This window comes from Anolis carolinensis, unplaced genomic scaffold, assembly GCF_035594765.1.
Source record: "Anolis carolinensis isolate JA03-04 unplaced genomic scaffold, rAnoCar3.1.pri scaffold_10, whole genome shotgun sequence".
NCBI classification, from domain to species: Eukaryota; Metazoa; Chordata; class Lepidosauria; order Squamata; family Dactyloidae; genus Anolis; species Anolis carolinensis.
The window spans coordinates 13,620,839-13,647,534 of NW_026943821.1; the positions used below are offsets into that span (position 1 = coordinate 13,620,839).

At 39.9% G+C, this 26,696-nt stretch overlaps 3 protein-coding genes across 3 annotated transcripts; 1 reads left to right on the forward strand and 2 right to left on the reverse strand.

The window, feature by feature from the left end:
• Positions 1-660: 660 nt before the first annotated feature.
• LOC134293787 (sialic acid-binding Ig-like lectin 5) lies at positions 661-3,983 on the reverse strand. The gene is made up of 3 exons (XM_062962463.1): positions 3,588-3,983; positions 2,221-2,305; positions 661-2,115 (listed from the first exon to the last, which is right to left on the reverse strand). Exons 1-3 carry the CDS (start codon positions 3,937-3,939, stop codon positions 1,932-1,934), a joined length of 621 nt encoding a protein of 206 aa, XP_062818533.1. The 5' UTR covers positions 3,940-3,983; the 3' UTR covers positions 661-1,931.
• Positions 3,984-4,689: 706 nt separating this feature from the next.
• LOC103279957 (sialic acid-binding Ig-like lectin 12) lies at positions 4,690-24,855 on the reverse strand. The gene is made up of 3 exons (XM_062962519.1): positions 22,840-24,855; positions 5,846-6,072; positions 4,690-5,123 (listed from the first exon to the last, which is right to left on the reverse strand). Exons 1-3 carry the CDS (start codon positions 23,112-23,114, stop codon positions 4,690-4,692), a joined length of 936 nt encoding a protein of 311 aa, XP_062818589.1. The 5' UTR covers positions 23,115-24,855.
• Positions 10,520-11,933, forward strand: LOC134293786 (probable G-protein coupled receptor 33). Its single transcript, XM_062962462.1, has one exon. It carries the CDS (start codon positions 10,541-10,543, stop codon positions 11,786-11,788), a length of 1,248 nt encoding a protein of 415 aa, XP_062818532.1. The 5' UTR covers positions 10,520-10,540; the 3' UTR covers positions 11,789-11,933.
• Positions 24,856-26,696: the final 1,841 nt, after the last annotated feature.

Here is a 26,696-nt window from a genome sequence, read left to right on the forward strand (position 1 = left end):
CGGATTCCAACATACAACAACAAATATTCAATGCTTCATAAAAACAGACAAATACCAACATAAAATCCCAGGAAAACCCCACGTATGAAAACAGTAATTAAAACCTAGCATAAAATTAAACTAAATTAAACTTAAACTAAACTAAAATATCTTCCTTTTCATGTAAGAATGAACATAAAATTTTCCATGCAGCTAGGAAATTTGCAACATCTACTCCTTACATCTGCCCTAACCATTTTGATGGAAACCTAAGAGGTACTTTGAGGAGGAATTTGGAATTCTCCAGTCTACTTCCAATTGAATGGTAAAACTATCTTGCAAAGAATTCTAAGCATCACAAGAAAAAATAATCCTAGCATTTCATAGGATGGTGACATCCTATGGTGGTTCCAAAGTGCTATCATTTTGTATTAGTCAGTCAGATCTGTTTTAGAAGAGACAGCTTCTCAAACCAGAAAATATTTGATAAAAGCAAATTGCAAGCAGAGGTTAAGAATGTCAAAGCACTCAGGGTGATTCTAAAATAATAAGAGAAACTGAGGAAAAAACAGTGCAGTTTGGGGAAATGCCAATAAATCTAAAAAAGATACCAATGTGGTAAATGAACAAGGAAGTAATAAACAGCATAAAGACTTCCTTTAAGTCCAAAAATGGCACAGACTCTGACAAAGAACATGTGTTTAGAAAACAAGTAATTAAGGAGAACCTGAGGAGTGCACTGTTTTAGACAAACAGTAATATGGGTTGCTGTGAGTTTTCAGGGCTGCCTGGCCATGTTCCAGAAGCATTCTCTCCTGACGTTTCGGCCACATCTATGGCGGGCATCCTCAGAGGTTGTGAGGTTTGTTGGAAACTAGTCAAGTACAGAATAACTCCCAAAATGTAAGTAGTCTTCAGAAACTGAAGCTTTTGAAGTTTTTTTCTGCACTGCAAAGAAAATGGCTAAAATTGCTTATTGTGTCCTTTGATAACTTCATTGTTGAAGAATTACAGTCCTAGACCTCTCAAAGAAATAAAGCCATTTTACAAAATTGTCACTTGGAGAGTTGTCAATAGTTTCTGAATTACAGCACTTGCTATCTCTACTTTTTTGTAATGGATTAAATCAATTTGTAACAAAAAACATCTTAAGACACCTATCACTATGCAAGTTTTTTTTAAAAAAAATCTACAGAGTATTTCTTGCTTTGTCAACCTCAGAAAGTTATACTTTTTTGGCAAAAGGGGGGGATGGTTGTCCAAACAACTATTTTATCACACGTGAACACATTTTTCCAATTCTAGGTGTATGAGTATGGAATGTTATTGATTTATTCCAGCCTTCCTTTCTAGTCCATTAGAAATCTCATTGGAAATCTAGGAATACTCCAAAATAAGGCACTCAATTGAAAAATATACTTGGATGAGGCCAATTTTGCCATTCTATGAGCATCTTCAGAGGCTAATGTTCCAACACAGAGGCCACTATAAACTTCTAGACCTTCCAAGCTCTGTACTTCTTTTCTTTGCTTCTGCTTGCTTGCATGTGTTTTCCAAATGACCAATAGCTAGAAAAGCAAGTGGAAATATCAGAAAGTTCCAGTCATTGCACATCTTCTTTTTATATCCTGAATGTTGGACACATGACCATATAGATGGGATTCAGCTCCCAAGACAGTTCACCTTTCATCATGCTATTATGATAAGGATTGCAGTCCTATTATGGCTGCAGTGTCACATATTCACTTATATCTCTTTTTTTAATCAACTGAATGTGTTATATGAGGTAAAATTAATATTTTGTTGTATGTATGCAATTGTGAAATGTCACAATTTACGTACATCTAACCAATAAAAATCCCTATCTCTTCTTTAATCAATGGCACATACTGGGTTCGGAGAAAGAAGGCAAGTGTCCTGGAAGTGGCAATAATAGGTAAGTGGACTGAGGCTTAGTTGGAAACACTTTTGTGTCCAAGATTCCTCTCAAACTTGGATCTGGCATCACCTCTCACAAGCTGCATATTGCAGTAGATGGCACTGTTCTCATCCATGGTCTGGTGGACTCTCATGTTGAATGAAGACTTTTTCTCCTTTTCTTGCTTCTCTTCCTCCTCCTTCTGCTTCTTCTGAAGCCTATAAATAAATTTTATCAGAAGGGGCTTGTCAGAACAGATAGTGATTATAAGAAAGTGTTAGATGGTTCATAGGTGAACACAGTTGAGGTGAGGAAGGACTGACCTGGATAAGCAGAGGCCAAGCAAGAAAACGCTTGCTGTAATCAAAGAACCACAGACGGCAGAAACAAGGATTGTCACATAGGCACCTGCAATGGGGAAAAATGAAATCACAGAGAATTGGGCCAAGAATTTCAATTCCTATCCTCAGGTGAGTCCCCACAAAGCTTCTCTTCTATAAAAGCACACACTGCGGCGATTGCTTTGGACAGCAGGATTTTATCACACGTGAACATCTTTGGAGTACATATCTTCAGGGTTTTGACTGTGCATGCTATTAAAATATTTGCCAATACATTCAACATCATTCTCTGATTTTAATATCACTGTGGACCTTTGTAAGTGGAAATAGTTGGAATTAGATTTAGCAATCTACAGGAGTTAAACAGCTTCAGCTTGTGCAGAATCAGAATTTGCAATATATTAAGTAATTGGAGGATGAGCTCTTTGAACCAAATTTATCAAAATTCATGGAATGCTTACAGGAAGTCAATCTTAATAATTAGCTGATCCCTACTAGGAATGGGAGGCCGTGATGGCGCAGCGTGTTAAACTTCTGAGCTGCTGAACATGCTGACCAGAAGGTTGGCAGTTTGAATCCTTGGGACAGGGTGAGCTCCTGCTGTTAGCCCCAGCTTCTGCCAACCTCGCAGTTCAAAAACATGCAAATGGGAGTAGATCACTAGGTACCACTTTGGCGGGAAGCTAACGGCACTCCATGCAGTCATGCCGGCCACATGACCTAGAGGTGTCTATGGACAATGCCAGCTCTTCAGCACAGAAATGGAGATGAGCACCATCTTGACTAGACTTAACGTCAAGAGGAAACCTTTACCTTTACTAGGAATGTATGAGACTTTTATTTTAATTTTCATTTTGTCAGGTTTCACTAACATTTGCAAATTTCAGTCTGATAGGTTTACCCATAGCTAGTAAACATTATCTAGACTGCCCCCAAAATTTCAAGCAAGCATAATTTTTAAAGTGCAGATTTGCCTGAGCCCTTTCTAGGATTCTAAACATAGAACTCAGACAAATCATATCAGTGTTGTAATAATAATAATAATAATAATAATAATAATAATAATAATAATAACAACAACAACAACAACAACAACTTTATTTGTATTCTGCCCTCTCTCCCCGACTATAGTCTTGGCCTGAGGCTTGAGACAGTAAAGCCTCCCCCCCCCCCCCCCCCAACTTGCTGGCTCCAGTAAGTTTGGATTAATACAGATCAGATACGAAGCAGGATGTATATGGGCAGACAGTAATTCAAATCCAGACATTTGCTGGATTTTGCACAGAACCCAGTGAGAGGCTGCTCTAGATAGCAACAAAGGTCTAGGAAGAACTCTGAAGGAACTTTACCTTTTGTTGGGGAGCTGAGCCAGAAGTGCACAGCATAGGTTCCAAAAGGATTGGATCCAAGACAGATGAGGGGTTGTCCCCTTTCCAAGCTTCCACTATAATTCAAGGAGCTGACAATCTCATTTGTATGGACCCAAGACATGATCTGCAGGGCTCCTTTGGTGCTATTGCCACTGAGGGTCTCTCCTTCCATTTGCCATTGGATCTGGGCTGGTACCTGGGACTGAAAGGAGCAGATGCAGAACAGGACATTGTCTTCATGCATGCAATTGGCTGGGTGGGTGCTGCTAGGCTGGAGGGGATCTGGAATGGACCATAAAGAAAAGCAATAAAGAGCAAAGCAAAACAGCATTTGATACCACAATAACTACAATTTTTTTTCTTTTGGAACCCTGAAATAGCAGCAGCAGAAACAACAACAACAACAACAACAACACAACAACAACAACAACAACAACAACAACAACAACAACAACACAGGCTAAGCATCCTTTATCCTGGAATTTCAAAATCTGAAATTGTCCACCTGGATGGCTAAGCTAATGACACCCTTGCATTCTGATGGTTCAATGCACACATTATTTGTGCACACAATTATTTAAAATTATTTAAAATTGCCATTGTTATACTGCATTTTATTGTCCATTTCAACTGTGAAATTACCTTTCCCCATTTTGGCACATTCTGCACTTTGCCCAGGATTTATGATAGTCTCCAGTTTTTAACATTGTATGCTTCTTGCTGATTTTAATGACTGTTTTTACTGATGTTGATGTTTTTATTGGGTTAATTGTGCTTTTGCTTTGTTATTGATATTTGTTTGTTGTATCGGGCAAGGCCCCATGTAAGCCGCCCCGAGTCCCTTCGGGGAGATGGGGCGGGGTATAAAAATAAAGTTGTTGTTGTTATTATTATTATTATTATTATTATTATTATTATTATTAAATATTGTATAACATTAGATCCAGAAATGCAGCACATCATCTTTTCCTTTTGACATTATGCTTATGCGAAAAAACAGGAAGTGTGAGAACATATGTTTCCTGCTCTTTCACATCATCTCTATTACAGGTAGAGCAGCTCTCATTCCATAGTCAAGGAATCAATAAAGAAGATGCTTGCCTGTCATGAAAACTTGAAGTGTTTTGTGATAAAAACTGTATTTTAAGATATTTCCTTGTTCGACTCTAAAGTAGTATGATCCTTCATCCTCTAACTGGGCATCATTGATCCAAAAGGAGCAGTTGCCTTGCTCTAGATCCCCATCTAAATGGATCCGGTTCTTAGTGGATTCCTTAATGGTTTGTCCTTCCTTGTTGGTGGTCATGAGAAGATCTGGTTTGCTTTGGCTGGGGACTGAAGCGCATTGGAATGGCTCTTCCTTACTCTTAAACCAGTAACCATAGAATGTTGAAAAGTTATTTACATGTTGTTTGTTATAAGTGAACTGGCAAAGGATGTGAACATCGAGACCTCGCTGCACAGAGACAAAGGCAGATGCTGTCAGTGTATAACCTGCATGCTGGCTTAGCACACCTGTCAGGAGAAAGAATGAACATGTTAATATCTTGGTGGACATGTTGATATATAAAATCCAGTTTGGCACATTAGTCCTTCACTAGTGCTATCAAGGTATTAAAAGGGCCATTGGACACAATGACAATGAGCACAGTAACCACAGAGTGTTAACAAATAGAATCATAAATTGCTTTCGGGATGCTTCTGAAACTCGTTTTGCAAATCTTGATTATCCTTATCCACATTGTATTTTTGACTCTTTGTAGTTCTCAATTATTTCAGTATTCACCTATATTCTATTTTAATCCTAACTACAGTAAAGCTATTGAATCCACTGATTTTACTTACCATATTTATTCTAATATACTGTGTGTTTGAATGTAAGGCACATCTCAATTTTGAAGCTGTGCATAACAATTCCAAAAAAGGATTTGCTGTTGAATGTAATGTAATGTGAGGTGGTGGTAGCCACAAATAGGCTGGTGGAAAGCCATGCCCCTCTGTCTGGTCTTCCCACCAATCTTTTCATAGTCACCGCTTCTCCTCTGTCATAAGTTGGGATCTCTTGACCAATAGGAAAGATGGCTTTAGGTGCACAATTCCAATGCTCTGATGTTACTTGGCCATATACCTTCCAGTTTTCATTTGTGAAATATTAAAGGTATCCTACATTTCATCCAGATGTCTTCCATGAGATTAAACTCACATTTTGGGGTACCCTTGTGGTGCATCGCACATACCTTTGGACAAAAAGATCCACACTGCTATAAAACAGATCTGATTTTTCATTTTCCAGGAAGATTCCACTAAGATCAAAGTCATCTTTCCCCCAGAAATCCAGCTGGAATTGGACTTTTCATCTTCTGCGGAATGAATTCTGTTGCAAATAGAAAGCATCACAAACCACAAAGAGTATAATTTTATCAACCCTGCTTGTAAATGAGTAAAACAACAAAGGAGGTTGTTACTGTTGTTTCATTAGGTGATAGGCGTTCCTAACAATTTTATGAAATTGAGATGATCATTTATAGCTATTTGTAGGAGTTCCATGACGTGGAATAAATCTCCTTTTCCCAAAACAGAATGAAATTTCATCCAATTCCTGAACAAAAAGTGCCATTATGTTTTCATGTCACTAAGATAGTCAGTAGTTGTGTGCAGTCTTCAATATCCACAAAAGTCTAATGCACATAAATGTTTGTGATTATTACATGAATAAATCAATTTAGCTTTTAGTGATGAAAACATAGAAAACAATTATTTCTGCAATACTTTGTAGTAAAAAATGTTAGTGTTAGAGAGATTTTCTGAATTAGCAAGATCAGCATTTAATGGTATCCTTTCCGATCCATTGCCATTATACTGTTATTGCCCCTATTCTTTTTCTTCCTATCTGTGATGTGAAGGAGAAGGAAGAGGACAGTGTTGCACTAGAGCTCTGAAACACCTTTTCACCACAAACCACACTCTGTCCAGGTAATCCAGTAAGTAAAAGTTGATTAAGAGAAGAGTATATAAAATAAGAAAATCTAAAAAGGAGAATCAAAGTTCAAAAAGTTGTTTCCAAGATAGCCAAGATTCCATAATCCTTTGTACCAGCAGAAAACCACTTAAAAGGCCTCAAATCCTCCCATGACATCATTCCTCACACACCTGCTTTTCCTCTCCTTATCTCTAAGCCACTGGGAAAATCGAGTCTGTCTCTGTTGTACACTCTGCCTCTGAAGTGCCAAGCACCTTATCTGGACAGACATTAATCTCCCACATTTCTTTCAGCCTGCACTTCTCGCAGACTCTCATGAGAACTGATATAGCTTTCTCTAGTCTCCAAAAGATTCGAAAACAACACTCTCCAGGCCATTTAATCCCATTCAATTTGGATTTTATACAGCTGTGTGGAACGGGCCTAAGGCTCCCTGTCTAGCCGTTCTTACCCAAGAACGGAAACATTCAGTGTTTCCAGATCCTGCTAGCAACTTCTAGATCTGATCAGACCTAAAATATAGATACAGAAACAGCGAAAAAAGCAAAACAAGAGTGGCATAAGGCAATGTCTGTCAAGTGTATGCATATCTGTAACAATGTTGAGTTCCAAACAGGTCAATAAAGCTTGCATTAATCCTGTCCAGTGATTTAAAAGTATCACTTCATTTTGGGGTCAGCCCAAAAAACTGTATAGATAGAAATATCCTATTTTCAGCTTGCAGAGAAAAAGATCTGTCCAAGTTTCAGAAAACATAGGTTGCCAAGGAAGCAATGGAGGATGTGGTCAGTTAGTCTGAAATAACTTCAATCACACTGATAACAAGCCATAATCTTTAGGATCACTGAACCATGTGACAAAGTGATTTTTTCAGCACACAAGCTACCAATGTTTCCTTTGGGTTGTAAGGGGGGAGAAATGCTCAAAAATGAATATACAGGCAGTCTCCGAGCTAGACATACCAGATTTACAAATTATTTACAGTTAAGAATGGGGGGTGAGACAACAGGAAGTCAGAGAAATCTATCCCTAGAAAGGAAAATTCACTCCTGAAAGAGTTACCATGGGGAAAAGGTGTCTCCACTGAAGCTTTATCTGCAGTACATGTTTCCATAACAAGTAATTTTTAAATGCAACCATCCAGACTGAAAAAAATGACAGACCTTATTTTGTTCCTAGCTGCCTACACTTTGAAACATGTTTCATCTTGTAACCTCTCTATACAGATCGAATATGTCCTGGTCATGGGTTGAGACCTGACCAAAGCTGTTGATTGTCATTGTTCTTGAAAGACACTCATACAAATACCAAAAATCAAAACTGATTTCAAGGGAAATAACACATAACAACATCTCCTTTGTGATCTACCTTTTTAGGCATCCCTGCAATACAGTTATTTCCAAACTTTGGGTCTTCAGGTGTTTTCGAACTTCAGCTCCCAGAATTACTGCTGGTTGGCCAAACTGCCTGAGACTTTTGGAAGCTGAAGTCTAAAACAACTTTAAGAACAGAAAATCCTTTAGTAGGTCAATCTATAGAGTACAACCACTTTTTAAGGATCTACATTTTGGATACTAAAACTTGGATATTTCAAAAGCAGCAGAAGAAATAGGGACTCTCCCTGGAAAAAAAACAAGGGTAGAGAGTTAATATTTTTGAAAGCATTGTATTTGTGTAAATAAAGCAAATGGAGCATCTACCTCAGTCAACAGATATGGGGCTTCACAAAAGGCAAATAAGTGGTTTTTCTTTAAAACAATGTAAAAAAAATTTGAGAGGGCTTGTGGGACTTTCTACCTTATACAACATTGCCATGGCTTTGGGTATTACACAGCTTGACATGGATAAGTGGAACCTCAGAGCCAGCAAAATTGTTGGGTTACAATATTTCTCATTGTAAATCTTCATCAAGGTTCATGTCACATAACGATGACGACGACGACGACAACAACAACAACAACAACAACAACAAAAACAACATATTTGCTATCTGTTTCTTTTCATGGCTCAAGGCAGGGTAGAACACAGCCAAAATATGTATACCAAATTGTAAAGTACAAAGGTTTAAACATGATACCAGTAGAATATAAATTCAAAATTCACAAGGGACACAAGCTTTACAAGTTCTCAGAAAGTACATATTATGCAACCATTCTCTGAACGACTGTTTTTAGGAAATGAGTTTAAGAAACTTATGTTCTTAGATATTAGATAAGCAGTTCAGAAGAATAATTGCTGTGAGACAGACACTATTTGTTCATTTCTTGCTAAAATACCCTGTGCTCTCGGGTCTTAGTCACTTCAGCCCTGGAAGTTCTGATGGCAACCATTTAAAGACCAGCAGATCCAAATTGTCAAGTAAGTTGATCTATTATGGGATAACAGAAGAAGGGATTTGCCAGGAAAGCCATTTATTTCTTTTAGTTACTAGTCCTTGCTCTAGAATGTAAGAATTTCAGATAGGAAAAGATGGGATTTTGGCATCAGAATTATAATATGGAATATGACATATTACACATAATAACGTTAAAGATGATGAGACTATAGATACATAGAATAGTTAACAAAAACAGAGAAACAGCAGTTGATGTTTATCCTTCTAATGTATTTGTGGACATCCAAACTGATTGTAAAACATAAACGTTACTTGTTGAAAGAGTTAACCCCTTGCCCAAATTAAATATATAGAGAAAATATACAAGTACACTTTTCAACAACAAAAAATCAGTTTACAAAAAATAATTTGCAGGGGATTGGAAGGATAATCCCCTATGGCTTAATAATTCACATACTCAATCAGTTTCATAACTGTAATTGTAATACGATATAATACTAATAATACAATATAATACTTATATATTATATTTTACATGTAATATTACTAATAATATTACAATATATTGATACAGTACAATATAGTAGTTTATTACCAGTATTGTATTATGCTAATATAATATTGTATGTAAATTTAATTTGTAAGCCGCTCTGAGTCCCCTTCAGGGCGAGAAGGGTGGCATATAAATGTAGCTAATAAATAAATAAATAAATAAATAAATATGAATTTTAAACTGCCATTTTATTGGTACAGATTATGGAATTTGTTTACAAAAGGTACCAAATATATCTGAACAAATTTTATAGGAATTGGGGGGGTGGGGGAAAACATTCTGAGGATATGCGTTTCTTGGTTACAAAATGTGATTTTCCAAGCCAAAGTGATTTAATATATTTTGGTAGTTTTGATCTGTACTACTCATAGATCATTTTTTTTTAAATTGATACCTTTTGGGAAAAAATTCACAGTTGTTTAAATACTTTTTAAATCTTACTTCTAAGTCTATCTATCATCTATCTACACATACATACACTTTATGTATTTCAACTATGTCATACCCCTCCTCGAGCCTTGAGGAGAGGTGGATGAAAAGTAAAACATAACTGCCAACTCAAAATATTCATCTAATAAAATTACATCTTGATCATGAAAGTGTGTGTCACATTTAGAGAAACCATGGTGCTTTAGATGCAGTTGGACTACAATACCCATCAGTCCATATCAACCTTGATTTATCTATTTTTCGTGTCAGGAGCAACCTGAGTTGCTTCTGGTGTGAGAGAATTGGCTGTCTGCAAAGACGTTGCCCAGGGGATGCCCAGATGTTTTGATGTTTTTACCATCCTTGTGGGAGGCTTCTCTCATGTCCCCGCATGGAGCTGGAGCTGATAGAGGGAGCTCATCCGCACTCTCCCCGGGTGGGATTCGAACCTGGCAGCCTTCAGGTCAGCAACCCAACCTTCAAGTCACAAGGCTTTAATCCACTAGGCTACGGGGGCTCCTATCAACCTTGATGAGCATGACACAGAATAAGAAGGATGATATTTTATAACTTCCATAATTTTGCTTACTTGTTTTCAAAGATTTTATATGGCATGGTCTACTTCTGTTCCAGGAATGCTTTGCTTCCCAGCAGATTCCAGTAGAGTCAAATGTTATTTCCCCTTGGTCATAACTACTCAACAATTGTCAATTTATTTGTTCTGTACCTGCTTCTTGTCTCCTCTTACTTCCACATCCTTCTTTTCACCAGATCTCCATCCTCTTCCAGGACCTTGCGGACAAATGGACAAGACAAAACCCATGAAATATATTTCAGTCAAGGAAATGAACACCAGCAACAACTCAGAAGATGAAGTTTCCATTAACATAGCCCTTGGCTCCTTTATCTTAGTGTCTTTTCTGGTGGGGATGGCTATAAATGGGACCATTCTCTGGTTGCTGTGGATGAAGATGACGAGAACCGTGAACACACTCTGGTTCCTCCATCTGACTCTCTCCTATTTGATTTCCTGTTGTACTCTCCCATTCTTTGGCATCTCCAATGTCCTCAATCTCCGCTGGATCTTTAAGGATGCCATGTGCAAGCTTTCTGTCTTCTTCATTACTCTGGGGATGGTCTCCACAGTCTTCCTACTTGCCACCATCAGCCTGGACCGCTACCTCCTTATCTGCCATCCTGTCTGGTCCCAACACAATCGAACAATACCTCGGGCATGGAGACTGATCATAGGGGCCTGGCTTCTTTCTGTGTGCATAAGTGCTCCTTACTTGGCTTTCTCTAAGACTCGAGAGGTGGAAAACTATGGAAGCATATGCACAGTTAATTATACGGTCTATGAAAAGTGGGATGGAGATAAAATAGAACTGGCTTTCATTGTGGTTCGGTTCTTACTGAACTTCTTGCTTCCCTTCTTCACCATCATGTTCTGCTATTGTTCAATGGGTTGGAAAATGAAGAAGAAAAGGTTGGTGAGGACAGGGAAGCCCTTCAAGGTGCTCGGGGTTGCTGTGGCATCCTTCTTCATCTTCAGGCTTCCCTTTTACCTCTATATGTGTTTCCTTCTGATCCACAAGGAGACATCACTACGAGAGACTCAAGAACATCTGCGGATAATCTTTCACATTGGAGTCTGCCTGAATATTTGTTTTACTCCTTTTATCTACCTCTTTGTTGGAGAGAAATTCCAACAGGTCTTCAAGACATCCATTGTAGTTCTGCTTAAGAAAAGTTTCACAGAAAGCCCCAGCATGCTTTTGGAAACTGCAAGTCTTAGAACAGAAGACATGCGGACTAGCAACAACAGCAGCAGCAACAACTTGGAAATGGTGACTATTCATGGGAAAGATCGCCCACTTTTGTGAAGAAGTTATATTGCTTTATGTGTGTGTGCCTTCAAGTCGCCAGTTGACTTATGTCAATGAGAGTTGAGTGTGGATCCCATTTCCGTCAGTACTTCTGTTTCCTTCAGTACCTTTGGCAGCACGTAACGGGAAAGGCCCTCCCAGTATGAAAACCCGCCCAACACAAAAGCAAGTGGGAGCCGATCTCGACTCCTTTGTTTTTTGGCATCACAGTTTAATCTTTTTTATTAATAATTTGGTTCATTTTTAATTCATTTTTTTCCACTTTCATGTGGGTCCTGTGCCCCAAAAATCTGCAAAAGTGAAGGATCTGCCATATCACATATCATTTTCTGGCCACTCCAAATCAATGTCCCAGTTTCTCTCTCTTCCTCCCCCTTTTTCCTGTCATCCTCAGCTTACTTCAGTTGCTACAAACAACCGGTAAGTTCAAAAGACAAAAAAAGCTTGCACTTAGCATCAGGGAAAAGGAGAACAGAGGGTGGGATCTTGTACTTCCCTATAAACTCAGACAAAAGTAAACTGCTGAAGTTTCTCCAAACATGTGAGTTCTTTGTCATTATCAACATTGGCCATCTTGACAACACTCAGTTGTTGCTTGGCCTTATACATCCCAATTTTCTTTTTTCTCCATTTTAAATTCATTTTAAAGATAAAAAAACACAAATAGAGAAAACAATATACCTATACACTTATACATACGGTATATACATACACAAAAACATACTTAAACAACACCTGCATTGCTAACTTATCCTACACATGTACATCCCTACTCTAATTGCATATACAGTAGAGTCTCACTTATCCAACACTCACTTATCCAACGTTCTGGATTATCCAATGCATTTTTGTAGTCAATGTTTTCAATATATCATGATGTTTTGGTGCTAAATTCGTAAATACAGTAATTACTACAAAGCATTACTGTGTATTGAACTACTTTTTCTGTCAAATTTGTTGTATAACATGATGTTTTGGTGCTTAATTTGTAAAATCATAACCTAATTTGACGTTTAATAGGCTTTTCATTAATCTCTCCTTATTATCCAACATATTCGCTTATCCAACATTCTGCCGGCCCGTTTACGTTGGATAAGTGAGACTCTACAGTAATTCTGAAATAGAAACATAGTAAATCAGTTTACAAGAGGATTTTCTGCTTCTCTATTTTCAGTTTCTCTATAATTTAACATTTTGTTTCCCTCCTTATATCGAACACAAAGGGCTAGAAAATAGACCTTCACTCTGCTGGCTCTTCTGCCTATTTTCCCCACCATTTCCTTACCTAAAGAAACAGATGCAAACCATGCAGCCGAGAAATGGAGAACTGTTTTGATTCTAATGGTAACAGCTGTAGTTAGTTACACTCAGCCACAAAAGTCCTGTTTTCTCACCAGCGGGGGTCACATCTGTGGAGTGAGAGGATTAGCTGAGCAATTTAGGAACCTTTTAACTGACACATTCGGACCACATTTGTGACTTCTGGGTGTAGGTTGAGAAATAGTTCTATGCTGTGCTTGTCACCTTTTGCTGGAGTGCTGCCAATTATAATGTTCACATTTTGGAACACCCTTCCTACTGCAAGCAAATATGAAAGATTTTTCTGTTTGAAGCTGCCTTCAGTTAAAATGGCAATTGCCCCATATTGTCAAAGAAACTTTGTAAGATATTCTGTTTTCCTGGCACCGTGGTCGCTATTTCATGACTGTGTTTTGATAGGTATACTGTTTTGCTGGTGTGTCCAGATTACATGGCTAATGGTGAGGAATGGGAGTTGAAATACCTTAGAGCAGAGTTTCTCACACTGGGCTCCTCCAGATGTTTTGGGCTTCAGCTCCCACAATTCCTAACTGCTGGTAAGATAGCTGGGAGTTCTGGGAGCTGAAGTCCAAAACACCTAGAGTTTGAGAAACTCTGCCTTAGAGAATGTGGAGATGGGGAATGAAGACTAGATATGTGTGCGCGTGTGTGTGTTTAGGTTGGGGAGGATGATTTTGATCCCACCATAGAATCATAAAATCATAGAATCATAGAATAGTAGAGTTGGAAGAGACCTCATGGGCCATCCAGTCCAACCCCCTGCCAAGAAGCAGGAAATCGCATTCAAAGCACCCCAACAGATGGCCATCCAGCCTCTGCTTAAAAGCCTCCAAAGAAGGAGCCTCCACCACAGTCTGGGGGAGAGAGTTCCATCATCTGAAGCATGTCTAGTGTAGATCCAAGAATGTGCTTTCTTGGCGGTCTATTCTAGGTAAGGCTCTCCTTTTTAGACTTCATCAGAAAAAGATGACAAACTAGCCAAAGGCTTTCAGTTCTTTGGATCTCATCCCATTAGGAGCATATAGTGGAGGGAATTGTCTTCTTACAGTATTGTTTTGCGCCTTTCCATTTTTTTTTTTTAGAAAAATAGATAATTCATTTGCTGCCAGCACACATGATGTACTCTGCTTCTACAGAAATCCTCTACTTTCTGAACCATCACACACGTAAATGGAACAATGGCTTCAAACTACAGGGAAGAAGATTCTACCTGAACATTAGGAAGGACTTCCTAACTTTGAGAGCTGTTCAGCAGTGGAACTCTCTGCCCCAGAGTGTGGTGGAAGTTCCTTCTTTGAATGCTTTTAAAGAGAGTCTGGATGGCCATCTGTCAGAGGTGCTTTAAATGCAATTTTCCTGCTTCTTGGCAGGGGGTTGGACTGGATGGCCCACAAGATCTCTTCCAGCTCTATGATTCTATGTTTCTAATATCACCTTTATAATTAACAAAAAAGGGAAACCTCAGAGTTGCAGAATTCTGAAAACTAGGTCTAAAAAGAAGGGGAAACTATAGGAACAGCAAACTAGTAATATATTGAAACTGTGCAATTCCTGAAAAAGAAATTATTTTACTAGAAATGCAAATATGTATCTGCAATATTATGTAATCAGGTTTGTCATGAATACATACAGTGCCAGACCTTGAGAAACATCATCATCAACAAGATGTCCTGAAAACATTCTGTTCTGGCCATATAAACCTTAGACAAAGCATTATGCATTAGATACTGCTCATGTGTGCTTTTGCCTTTGTATGTGAAACTCTGAGGTTCTATAAAATACTGATGCTTGGCCAGTACTGTGAATAGGTTGGACTGAAATCACTCTTCCAAGCTTTTTTGCCCACATAAATCTCTGAGCTTCTAATTTCCTCTGGCAGTTTGGGAGAACTGTTTTTTCCTCTTTCTTTCTCAAATGAAGACACGATGGGTCTTCTAGACTCACCCTCTTTTTATCAAACAGAAATGTAAAATTACATCTTTATCAATCCTTGGCCAAAGTTATTATCTGTTGTCTGTTTGCCTTTCTGCTCAGGTTCAGGGCACATACTACCTTGTATTCCACCTGGAAGGACACTGTAGGGTTTATATTTCAGTCCTACACAACAGCATCAGATATGAGAAAGAAACAGAACAGTGCCCTCTCATGTTTATCAATGGCACTTAATTCCTTTTGGTAGTATTAAGCACAACACTCCTACCATGGGAGCCCCTGGCAGCACTGACCGAAAGGTCGGTGATTCAAATCTGGGAAGTGGGGTGAGCTTTTGCTATTAGCTCCAGCTTCTGCCAACCTAGCAGTTTGAAAACATGCAAATGCAAGTAGATCAATAGGTATCGCTCCAGCAGGAAGGTAATGGTGCTCCATGCAGACATGCCAGCTACATAACCTGGGAAGTATTTACGGACAACGTCGGCCCTTCGATTTAGAAATGGAGAAGAGCACCAACCTCCAGAGTCGGACATGACTAGACTTAATGTCAGGGGTAAACCTTTACTTTTACCTTCACTACTCCTATAATGTCTAGTGGTTGGCTGCAATCTGCATGGCTTGATTTTCTACATGGCTGAACCAGTTTTACGATATTGGGGTTGGAGAGAGCCATGACCAGCATTGGGCTCTGGCAGCCACCCAAGAAAAACCAGTACAGAAAACATCAGTCTGAGTCCTAAAACTCCACTTATTCCATTGCACTCAGAGGAACTGAACTCTGATGGATGTGTTTGATAAGGCTGCACAAATGTTACATAAACAATAGGCACAATAAATAATGGAATGTTCACTCTGCAGAAAAGAGAAGTCATTTTTATTGTTTTGTTTTGTTGCATTTTCACTTCTGAAAGCCACTTTAGTTCAACATTACTCGGTGTTTAATATACATGACCTTCAGGGCTGGTTGATATGTTCATTCTGTTGCCAAAGACCAAGACACTTCAACTGCCCTGGTTTGAGAAGGACAATTCCAATTAAATGTTTGTCATCCCACTTGTTTTAGCTGCTTTTAAAGGTCCCAGTTTTTCTCTTCTCTTCCACCCTTCCTTTATTTTCAGCATTTTTCATTTGCTGCAAACAGAGTTCAAAATACAAAAGTATTTGTCCTCAACTTTAACTCACCGGGAGAGAGAGGACAGGAGGGGGGCTTGCATATTGCCCTTTCCAGAAGCATTAGTCAAAAGCAAATTGCTGCAGCTTTTCAAACCTATGTCTCAGTTTTCATCTGGAGGTTATGGTGGTGTGAAAGGTACAGATCAAAACATCTGGAAGACCAAATATTCCTCATGCTTGCCTTTAAAAATTCAGAATTTTCCTTGAACACAAAGGTATTCATGTTGCCATACCATTTACAACCCACATTTATGAGTTTCAAAACCAAGCTTAACAGTTGCTCTCCTCTTAGCTGGAATTGATGGGATCATATATGCATGTGCCTTTGGGTTCCTCTGCCACTTGACAAGAGTTCATTGGATCAAAAAGATCCAAAAACTGTGCAAAGATTGGGCAGAAGAGATGTTACAGATTCTGTTGGTCTCACTCTTGTGATTTGTTCACACCCACTTGGATTAAGTTGAGTCTTCCTCCAGCTTGAAAACCAGAAGACAACAAAAAATATGAAGGAACAAAGAAAAACCCTAAAAGAAAATGGCAAGAGTACATAACCATTAGTCAGGAGGTGGGATCACATAAGAACAAGAGGATTGTGAAGGATCCAGGTAATTATTACTTGGATCCCTCACATTCCTCATTTGCCTTCAAGTTGTTTCTAATACAAAGCGTGTCTATCACAGGTTATTCTGGGGCTAAGAGTGTGACCCAGCCAAAGTCACTCAGTGAATTTCCACGTTTGAGTGGAAAATCAAAGTAATAGTCCAATTCTCAAACAACTGCACCATTCTGGCTCCCATATAAATCATTTATTCCTAAAAATCTTCCCTTTTATTTCTCCCTTTCCACTGGATGGGCATCAAAGGCAAGGGATCACTTACTTGATGAGGAGTAGACCTATCAGGAAGGAAACTACTGCAGTCAAAGATCCAAATGTTGTAGACAAGAAGTCCTTATGGGATGCTGTAATGATAAGATCAGAAAAAAGACAACAGGAATAGTTTGCTAGCTTGTGAAAGTTCTTGTCTTAACACATAGGACCTTATCACACGCACCCTCCCACCATGCCGTTTCACCAGCAAGCTTTGTGAAACAGCAGGTGCACAGGGAGACTCCATCACCCATGTGCCACTCCAGGGCAGTGACTCTTCCCCCATCAAATGGAGGAAGCATCACCCAACCAGGGCAGAAGTGTGCTGGTGCCATTGGAGCCAGTACAACACGGGAGCCTTCCCATGTTGATGAGGAAACGTCCTAGGATGCTTCCACATCAACTGGAGGTGGGGCCTCTTCTGGAAATTGAGGGATGTAGTGTGATGGGCTGCATGGCCATCCATCACTCAGCTGGCTACAAGCATCCTAGGACACTTAAATTGGTAAGTATGATGAGATCCTAAGTCATCTATATATATAAAAAAGTGATGGAATCCCGGCGACGAACAAAACAACAAAACTATATACCCCACAACCTCAAAATTTAGCAGCACAACCCCTCCTCCATGCCTCTAGGTTCATACAACAAAAATAGACAACAGGAACCACCACGGGGCCTAATAAATCCAAAAAACAAGAACGCTCCATGTGCGCCTATGCCAAAACGAGCCCCAGGCGTGGACAGAACAACCCCCACCCCTCCCCTCAATGGGAGCTCCCGCACGCTCCCATTTTCCTGCCCTGAGGCACCGCCCACCAAAAAAAACTCACCCACCAGCCCTCAACGTGGCACCAGGGAGGAGGGAACAACAAGGCCTGCACAGAACCCCCCTCCGCCACCCTCCGGAAAGGCCTGGCCGGAACCGGGGCCAGGGGACGCGATGAGGAGAGGGCCCAGAAGGCAGACCTCCTCCCTGGCCACCCTCCTCCGGGGCCTCCTTCTCCTCATTGTCATGAGGGAAACAAAGCCAGGAGGGAGGGAGGGAGGGGCCTGGCCCACGTCGCCCTGTCGAAAAGACACACCAACGCCATGGAGGTATGGAGAGGCGGGGGCCAGAAGGAGGAGGAGGGGGACGTAGGAAGAGTTCTCCCTCAGTTACTTTCAGTTTCTCCTCATCTACGCCTCAATTATAATAAAAACAATCACAACCACAAAAATAATAATCAACATCTTCACAGGCAAGAAGCACCCAGGCACTGAAGCTGCAAGGCCATTCAATGCTAATCAAACTTGCCAATGACAACATTCACACTTCCAAACACACAATATAATACACTTAGCCAAGCTTCACCTATCCAAGGCAGTCTACCATTTAGTACTCAATGTTTTTGAACTTAATGTTGCAATGTTTGGGTGCTACATTCGTAAAAACAGTAATTAATACATAACATTACTGTATATCGTATGTAATAATTACTGTGGTCTAATAAGAAAACAAAACAATAGCATCTCTAAAATCAGGACACAAAATACAAAACAACATTCAGAAGACAGGGAAATTCCAGAAAGGGAAATTCCAGACAGGAAACAATCAGGCCCAGCTAACACATCCCAACAAAGGATTCCCTCAACCAGGAAACAGCCAGGCCTCAAACCTCCAAGGCCATTCAATATAAATCAAGGTAACTAACTGCAACATTCATACTTCCTGCACTCAGACTATTCATTCCTATTCGACCTGGCCAACCAACAATTCCACAAGGTAGAAAGCAGCCAGGCTTCAAACCACCAAGACTACTAACTCCTCTTCAACCTGTCAAACCAATATTTCACTTCATTTCACTTCACTTCACTTTATTTCTTAATTAGTCGCTCTCCACCAGAGTGCTCCGAGTGACTTACAATTTAAAATATCATTCCACAATATAAAAACATTCAACATAAAAACATTCAACAGTGACTATTTGGCAAACTAGATCTGATCTACTCAAATGCACAACCAAACAGCCAAGTCTATTTCCCCTACATAAAAAACCCCTCACGTTTGGAAGCTATCAGGCCACTCCGTTCCATTCAACCAGCCCAAACAAGGAGGTCCCTATATAGAAAGCGCCCAGGCTTAGAAGCAGCGACGCTATTCAGTGCAATTCCAATTGGCCACAGCAACGCGTGGCAAGGCACAGCTAGTGAATTTATAAAGTGCAGTTACAAACAAGTTTGAGCTTCAACTGAACCAGTGGGAAACTCACAGTTCCCACCTCCTTCAAAATGCATCCTTCAAAATGTTTGTCAAAGTCTCTTTGCAGATAAGCTTTTGCAAGAAGTCCATACTGAAAATGGCTTCCTCTGCTCCACATACCTCAAGCATCCAAAATAGCTTCCCCCATGTTGCTGATGAACTGTGCTCAGGTGGAATAAGAAGGTGAGGAAAGAGAAGGAAGAGGGAAAGCTACCTTTGTCCATCTAGTTTGGCCCAAGGAGAGGTAATGGGGTGGGAGTTTTCCACACCTCTGCTTTTTCTAGATGCCTTTGCAATGAGTCCTATTTTAGCATTGATGGGTGCATACATTGATCCACCCTGTCCCCCAAATAGATTCTCTACTCATATGACTCCTATAAAGTTCAGGATAAATGACAGAATACTCCAGCATGGGAGCCAGCATGGTGGAGTATTTTGAGCCCCCGGTGGCGCAGTGTGTTAAAGCGCTGAGCTGCTGAACTTGCAGACCGAAAGGTCGCAGGTTCAAATCCGGTGAGTGGAGTGAGCGCCCACTGTTAGCTCCAGCTTCTGCCAACCTAGCAGTTCAAAAACATGCATCCAAGGACCATTATATCTTAGGGACCGCCTCATTCCTTTTTTCCATCAGTGGTCACCTCGATCCTCCTAGGAAAATCTCCTATACGTACCGGGCCCTAGGGAGGAACGCCTGGAAGATACAAGGCGTAGAGCCTTTTCGGCCTATGCTCCAATTCTGTGGAACTCATTGCCTCCATATCTTAGAGCAATATGGGAGCTGCGACCTTTTGGAAAAGCACTCAAGACTTGGCTATTTGGTTGTGCATTTACTAATCAGATCTAATTTGCCAAATAGTCACTGTTGAATGTTTTTAGGTTGAATGTTTTTATGATGAATGTTTTTATATTGTGGAATGATATTTTAAATTGTAAATCGCTCGGAGCACTCTGCTGGAGAGCGACTAATTAAGAAATAAAGTGAAGTGAAGTGAAGTGAAGTGAAGTGAATGTGAGATCAATAGGTACCGCTCTGGCAGGAAGGTAACGGCGCTCCATGCAGTCATGCCGGCCACATGACCTTGGCTCTTCAGCTTAGAAATGGAGATGAGCACCAACCCCCAGTCGGACATGACTGGACTTAACATCAGGGAAAACCTTTACCTTTACTAAAAGACAGAACAACTTGATCTGAAATGTAACATGAGAGCTATTAGCGGACAATGTTCAGTAACACTCTGAACAATACCTTCCTTTAAAGGAAATCGGATGGCAACTATAATCTGCCTAATAGGCTTGAGCGATCCATGAAAAAATTGATTCTAAACTCGTTTCAAAAGTAGGGGGCGCTAGCGTTTTGTTTCTGATGTCATTTTCGAATTTTGCCCTCAAAAATTTTCGAAATTTAACAAAAATTCGTTAGTTTCAAAAGTAATTCGTTAATGGCGGACGCGTATGCGCAGAAGCAAAAAAAAAACAGCACGAGGGGAGACTTTACAGGACTCTCCCGCCCTCATTTTTTGAGCTATCTTCTTCAAACTTGGTATAGTGGTAGAACGCATTTAACACTGATAGCTCACCAAAATTCAGAACGTTTCCCTTATCCTCTGATTTTTGGCGAATTTTAATAGCTTTTATAATAAACCATTTTTTAATAATTGCAGAAATCTGTTCCTGGTTTGAAAGTCTTATTTCCTGTTTCATTGGGTTGTCTTTACTGTGAAAATCATTGTTCTACTTCAGAAACTTTGTTTTTGTGGCTGAAACTTTGTTAAATTGGTGGACCAAACCATAATATGTTCCATCCATGTCGCTTGCACAAAGTTCAGGCAGTGTCATAGATTTTGCCATGTTTCTATGACAGAACCAATTAGGAAATGACATTTATCACCCAGGAACAGAAATCATAGTACACCATCAAATCATTCCTGACAGATGGCCATCAGCCTCTGAATAAGGAAATAGTTCCTGGTTTGAAAGTGCTATTTCCTGTTTCATTGGCTTTTCTGGGCTGAGAGTGTGTGACTTGCCCAAGTGGGTGGCTGAGTGGGGAATCAAGCCACAATTGGAGTCCAAAATTCAAACCTCTCCCTCCCTCCTTCTCTCTAAACTTCTCATACCTTCCAAGAATTCACATACTGTATGAAAGTTTGGTCAAGATGGTCAGAGGAGGGCAACTAAAATGATCTAGGGTCTGGAGAACAAGCCCTATGAGGAGCGGCTTGAAGAACTGGGCATGTTTAGCCTGCAGAAAAGAAGGCTGAGAGGAGACATGATGTATAAATATGTGAGGGGAAGTCATAGAGAGGAGGGAGCAAGCTTGTTTTCTGCTGCCCTGCAGACTAGGATGCGGAACAATGGCTTCAAACTACAGGAAAGGAGATTCCACCTGAACATCAGGAAGAACTTCCTCACTGTGAGCTGTTCAGCTGTGGAACTCTCTCCCCCGGGCTGTGGTGGAGGCTCCTTCTTTGGAGGCTTTTAAGCAGAGGCTGGATGGCCATCTGTTGGGAGGGATTGGATGGTGTCTTCCTGCCTGGCAGAAGGGGTTGGGCTGGATGGCCCACGAGGTCTCTTCCAACTCTACCGTTCAATGACTCTATGATTCTAAGTGAGGACAAAAGGGGGTGGGGAATGTTAAGAGGAGAGAGGGCCTGGAACACCTGGGAATTGTAGTTTTAAAGTGGGCAGGGCATAGTACTATTGGAGAAACGTTTGCTTCAGCCCAATGCTTTTATAAATGGTCACAATTCAGAGGCTTCGTTCTCCTGCATTTTGAAAGCTATTATGATGAAATTTGCCAGAATGGAAGCAAAAATTAAGTACTCTTTGCCTATCAAGTTTCATAATGTTTGACCCATCCACTGAATTTTGGGGATTTCTGAAGCAACATTTTTTAAAAATGTTAGCAGATCGATGACCACGCCTCCCTGTCCTCCTTCCTTCCACTTTGATTGGCTTGCTAAGGCTTCTGGGAAATGGAGTTTTTCTCTCCTAATGGCGACTTGCTTCATTTCCACTTAAAAGAATGGTCAAAATTCAGAGGCTTCGTTCTCCTGCATTTTGAAAGCTATTATGATGAAATTTGCCAGAATGGAAGCAAAAATTAAGTACTCTTTGCCTATCAAGTTTCATAATGTTTGACCCATCCACTGATTTTTTGGGGATTTTTGAAGCAACATTTTTTTAAAATGCTAGCAGATTGATGGCCATGCCTCTCCCTCCCTCTCTCTTCCGCTCTGATTGGCTGAGAGGCATGCCAACATGGCTTCTCCTCTCAGAGGGGCTACAGCTACATCCGAAGACATCAGAAACAAATGAAAAAAGGTACTTTTTTATTCAAATTCGTAATATTTGTAAGGCAGTGAGCAGATGTTTCAAATATCATTTCAAAAGTACTTCCGAAACGAATTTTTAACGAATTTAACGAACTAACGAAAAATTTGCTCAAGCCTACTGCCTAAGCCATAAAGTGATAAGAGTGATCAGATCATTTTGGGAGGACTTTAGTAGATAGCTCAGAGGTACGTACCTGTCACTGTCACAGTTGTTTGAAAGTCATGATAATTTATTCTTATTCTTCCTTTCTCCATTCTGAAGAAATAAGTCTTTTGGTCAACATCTTGAACATTGCTGATGATGAAAGAGCAAACCCCTTTCTTTAGACCTTCCAGTAGATAAAAGCGCTTGCGAGCGTACTGCGCGATCGTTTTTCGGTCATCGTTGGTGGCCACAGGAGGATCAAAGGCAATATTGCTACCTTCCTCATACCAGTATCCATACAGTTCGGCCATTTTATTGCTGGTTAATGCTGGGTACGTGAAATTGCAGGGGATGACGACAGACTGGCCCTCCTCAACTGACACAGCATGAGGGACATTCAGTGTGTAATCATACGTTGTAGACAACACACCTGCAAAGAAAACATAAGAAATTCATATCCCTTCAATAGAGAACACTTGATCAAGGAAAAGATTCTGTAGAATAATCCAGGATGGATTCCTTATGGTCTCTGAGCTCTGTTCTCTCAATCTCTTACTTACCGTCCCAATATAGTGAGAAGAAAACCAATCCAAGCATCAAGATCTCAAAGACAGAGCTCATCCTACTTTTTGTTTTCCTCCGTGGAACTTCGGCCACTTCACAGCTCTTCTATTTGCTGTAGAATTTCACAACCCATCTGTAGTTGATGGTAGAAATAATATCTATTTCTCCAGCAAGTGCGGAATCTGATTGGTTACCCAACAGTTGATGTTTCAAGATATAAGGCTAGTTTGTTAAGAGAGCAAATGCTTATTATAGCAGGGAGAGACTTCTGTGATTCAGAAGACAGAAGGCAAAAGTTGAGGAGAAGTCAGCCCTCTATAAAAAGGGAACTCCAATACATGGCAACGAAGTGAAGCCACTATGTTTTGAATTCTTGGCTGCTTACCAATGACCTTCTGATGTTTACTCAGTGGACAGCAAAGTTTAGAAATGGGAAGGGCCATTTCTTTTTCTCTTATTTTTTTTTGAAGGCTTAGCTATTTTCAGATGATTTAACTGCGTTCAGGAGAAGTAACAAATGGAAAAATACGAGACCACACTCAGAATGTTGGGTTGAAAGATAGGTCATTTTATTTAAAGTATAGCCTATTTAAAGTTCAAACTTTAGGATTACTCAAAAGGGAGGTGCAACCCAGTGTGGGAGTGGCAGAGGCAGTTGGTCTGTGACAAACCTTCTCCCCAGCTTTCCTTTGGCAAAACATCTAAGCTGCAGGGAGAACCCAAAAGTTGCTTTGCTCCATGCCTAGCCATTTACTGGAGGATCCAAACTCCAAGTCACATTAACTGTAGCGAGGGCTAAACTCCCAAGCCAGCCAAAAAACAGCCTTCTTCTCTACTCCTGTATCTCATGACATGTCTAGGTGGCTCCAGAGAACTATACATCACCAAATGGATGTCATAGAAGTTGACTGAACACCCAATTTCTTCCCCTCTCCCTCAAATGCTGCCTCGGTTTCTGCTTATTTCTCTTATTCTTGTGTCTTCTTAATACCATAGCTGTTGGAACTCTCCTTCTCACTTGAGCTTTCCATTGAGTGGAAAAAGAAATGATGGTGAAAAAGAAGAGGAAACTGATTTTCAGTGACCTCAAATTTCCCTTTGGGTATTGAATTATTTAAAATTAAGCATCTCAAGATACTATACATTGGTGGTTGTTCCAACAGATGACTGTTTTAACTGCACGCATTTGCTTCTCGATCTCTGTGTCTTTCATTTAGCTTGAAGCTTTCATGTGGCTTTCCATGTGGCGACTGTTAGTTTCGAGATTAGTCTTTCTAAAGCAGCTTGCACATATTAAAGTATAGAAAACATTTCATGATATTACAACACACCTTCCAATTCTCCTAATTTGGCAGGAACAGTTTTGATTAATCCTCCACCTCTCATTTTTTCAGCTGCTTTTTAAACAATTTAGTGTTTCTCTTCCTCTCTTCCTTCCTGTTTACCCTTTGTGCTCAGTTCCCAGAAAGTGAATTCAAAATTTTAAAAACCCAATTTGCAGTAAAAGACAAGTTCATTTTATTACAAAACTTTAATTAGATCAATAATATATATAAACAAAGAATAGTGAAAGTAAATGTTTTCCCCTGACATTAAGTCTAGTCGTATCCGACTCTGGGGGTTGGTGCTCATCTCCATTTCTAAGCCGAAGAGCCGGCACTGTCCGTAGACACCTCCAAGGTCATGTGGCCGGCATGACTGTATGGAGTGCCTTTACCTTCCTGCCAGAGTGGTACCTATTGATCTACTCACATTTGCATGTTTTCGAACTGCTAGTTTGGCAGACGCTGGAGCTAACAGCGGGAACTCACCCCACTCCCCAGATTTGAACTGTCAACCTTTCAGTCAGCAAGTTCAGCAGCTCAGTGGTTTAATCCGCTGTGCCACCGGGGGCTCCAAACAAAGGATAGGAGAAAACTAAGTTTGCTTTGGATGGGTGGGATTTGGATTCCCATTCTGCCCAAGATAAGCTTCCTCTTTTAAACATTAGCGCAACAGATATGTGTCATAGCAAAAGACAACTGTGGACTTTATCAATGCCATAAACACCTCAGATTCTTGAAAAAAGCATTACAGGTTGAGTTTCCTTTATTCAAACTTTTTAAAACCAGAAATGTTTTGGATTTCAGATATAAAGGTCTGTTTATTGGATTTTGGAATACTTTTACCTATACATGTTGAATGAGGTGGGACCTAAATCTAAACATGACATTCTTTGTATAGCATCATACTATGAAGCATTCTAGCTGAGACAAGTTGGAAAACAAGAAATCAATAAAGCTGATAATGAATCAGCTTTATTTATTTCTCTGCTGCCCAAAGAAAATCCAGCAGGACACGAGAATGCCAAAGCTACAAACTCCAACATAATAAAATTCCTGGAAATGAAAGTTGAGGGCTGACTGTACATCTATTTTTATTTGTTTTGCTAAGGAACCTGGATAGTCTGAACATTTTCTTTCATCTTGTTGGAGAGGAGGGAGCAAAGTCTTGCTATCCAAGTTGGCTCACACAACAGCAACTGCTGCACCCTCTTTTAATTATATACTGTATGTTGTTTTGCCATCTTGATTCATTAAAGTTCCATCTTCACAGTCACTAAGTCATAGTTGTGATACAGTAGAGTCTCACTTATCCAACATAAACGGGCCGGCAGAAGCTTGGATAAGCAAATATCTTGGATAATAAGGAGGGATTAAGGAAGAGCCTATTAAACATCAAATTAGGTTATGATTTTACAAATTAAGCACCAAAACATCATGTTTTACAACAAATTTGACAGAAAAAGCAGTTTAATACGCAGTAATGTTATGTTGTAATTATTGTATTTACAAATTTAGCACCAAAATATCACGATATATTGAAAACATTGACTACAAAAATGGCTTGGATAATCCAGAAACTTGGATAAGTGAGGCTTGGATAAGTGAGACTCTACTGTACCTTTTCTATGATTGTAAACCATATCCATAATCACCATTCTGACCCTGACTCCCAACAGCCTAGTATTTATGAGGTATCAGCTTCATAAATGATACCATTCTGCTAGCAATGAAAGCATGAATGAATTATATTTCTGGCAGGTTGTGGGAGTGTTTAGGCCAGGATAAGTTATTTTACTAAGTGTACTTAACTAAGTAGTCAATGTAGAATACTGGTCATTATTATTAATTGGGTACTGCTATTACAAACCATTGTTAATTGATTACTCTGGCCAACATACATTTTGGTGCCTCTGTTTAGCCCTGTTTCTTGGCATAATAGAGTCTCTGAATCCAAAAATGGCACCAATTCCCCCCTATCAGCTTTTGTTTTTGAGATACAGAACA

Bases quoted from the DNA above. Each gene is read 5' to 3' on its own strand.
- LOC134293787 (XM_062962463.1), bottom strand. From the start codon at position 3,939: ATGCTGTTTTGCTTTGCTCTTTATTGCTTTTCTTTATGGTCCATTCCA. The intron at 2,306-3,587 runs GTAAAGTTCCTT...TCCCCATTGCAG, and splicing joins GCTCAGCTCCCCAACAAAAG to GTGCCTATGTGACAATCCTT. The intron at 2,116-2,220 runs GTCAGTCCTTCC...ATTTATTTATAG, and splicing joins CTTGGCCTCTGCTTATCCAG to GCTTCAGAAGAAGCAGAAGG.
- LOC103279957 (XM_062962519.1), bottom strand. From the start codon at position 23,114: ATGGCCGAACTGTATGGATACTGGTATGAGGAAGGTAGCAATATTGCC. The intron at 6,073-22,839 runs AGCTATCTACTA...ATGAAACAACAG, and splicing joins GTGACAGGTACGTACCTCTG to TAACAACCTCCTTTGTTGTT. The intron at 5,124-5,845 runs GTATGTGCGATG...TTCTCCTGACAG, and splicing joins GTGGATCTTTTTGTCCAAAG to GTGTGCTAAGCCAGCATGCA.
- LOC134293786 (XM_062962462.1), top strand. From the start codon at position 10,541: ATGCTTTGCTTCCCAGCAGATTCCAGTAGAGTCAAATGTTATTTCCCC.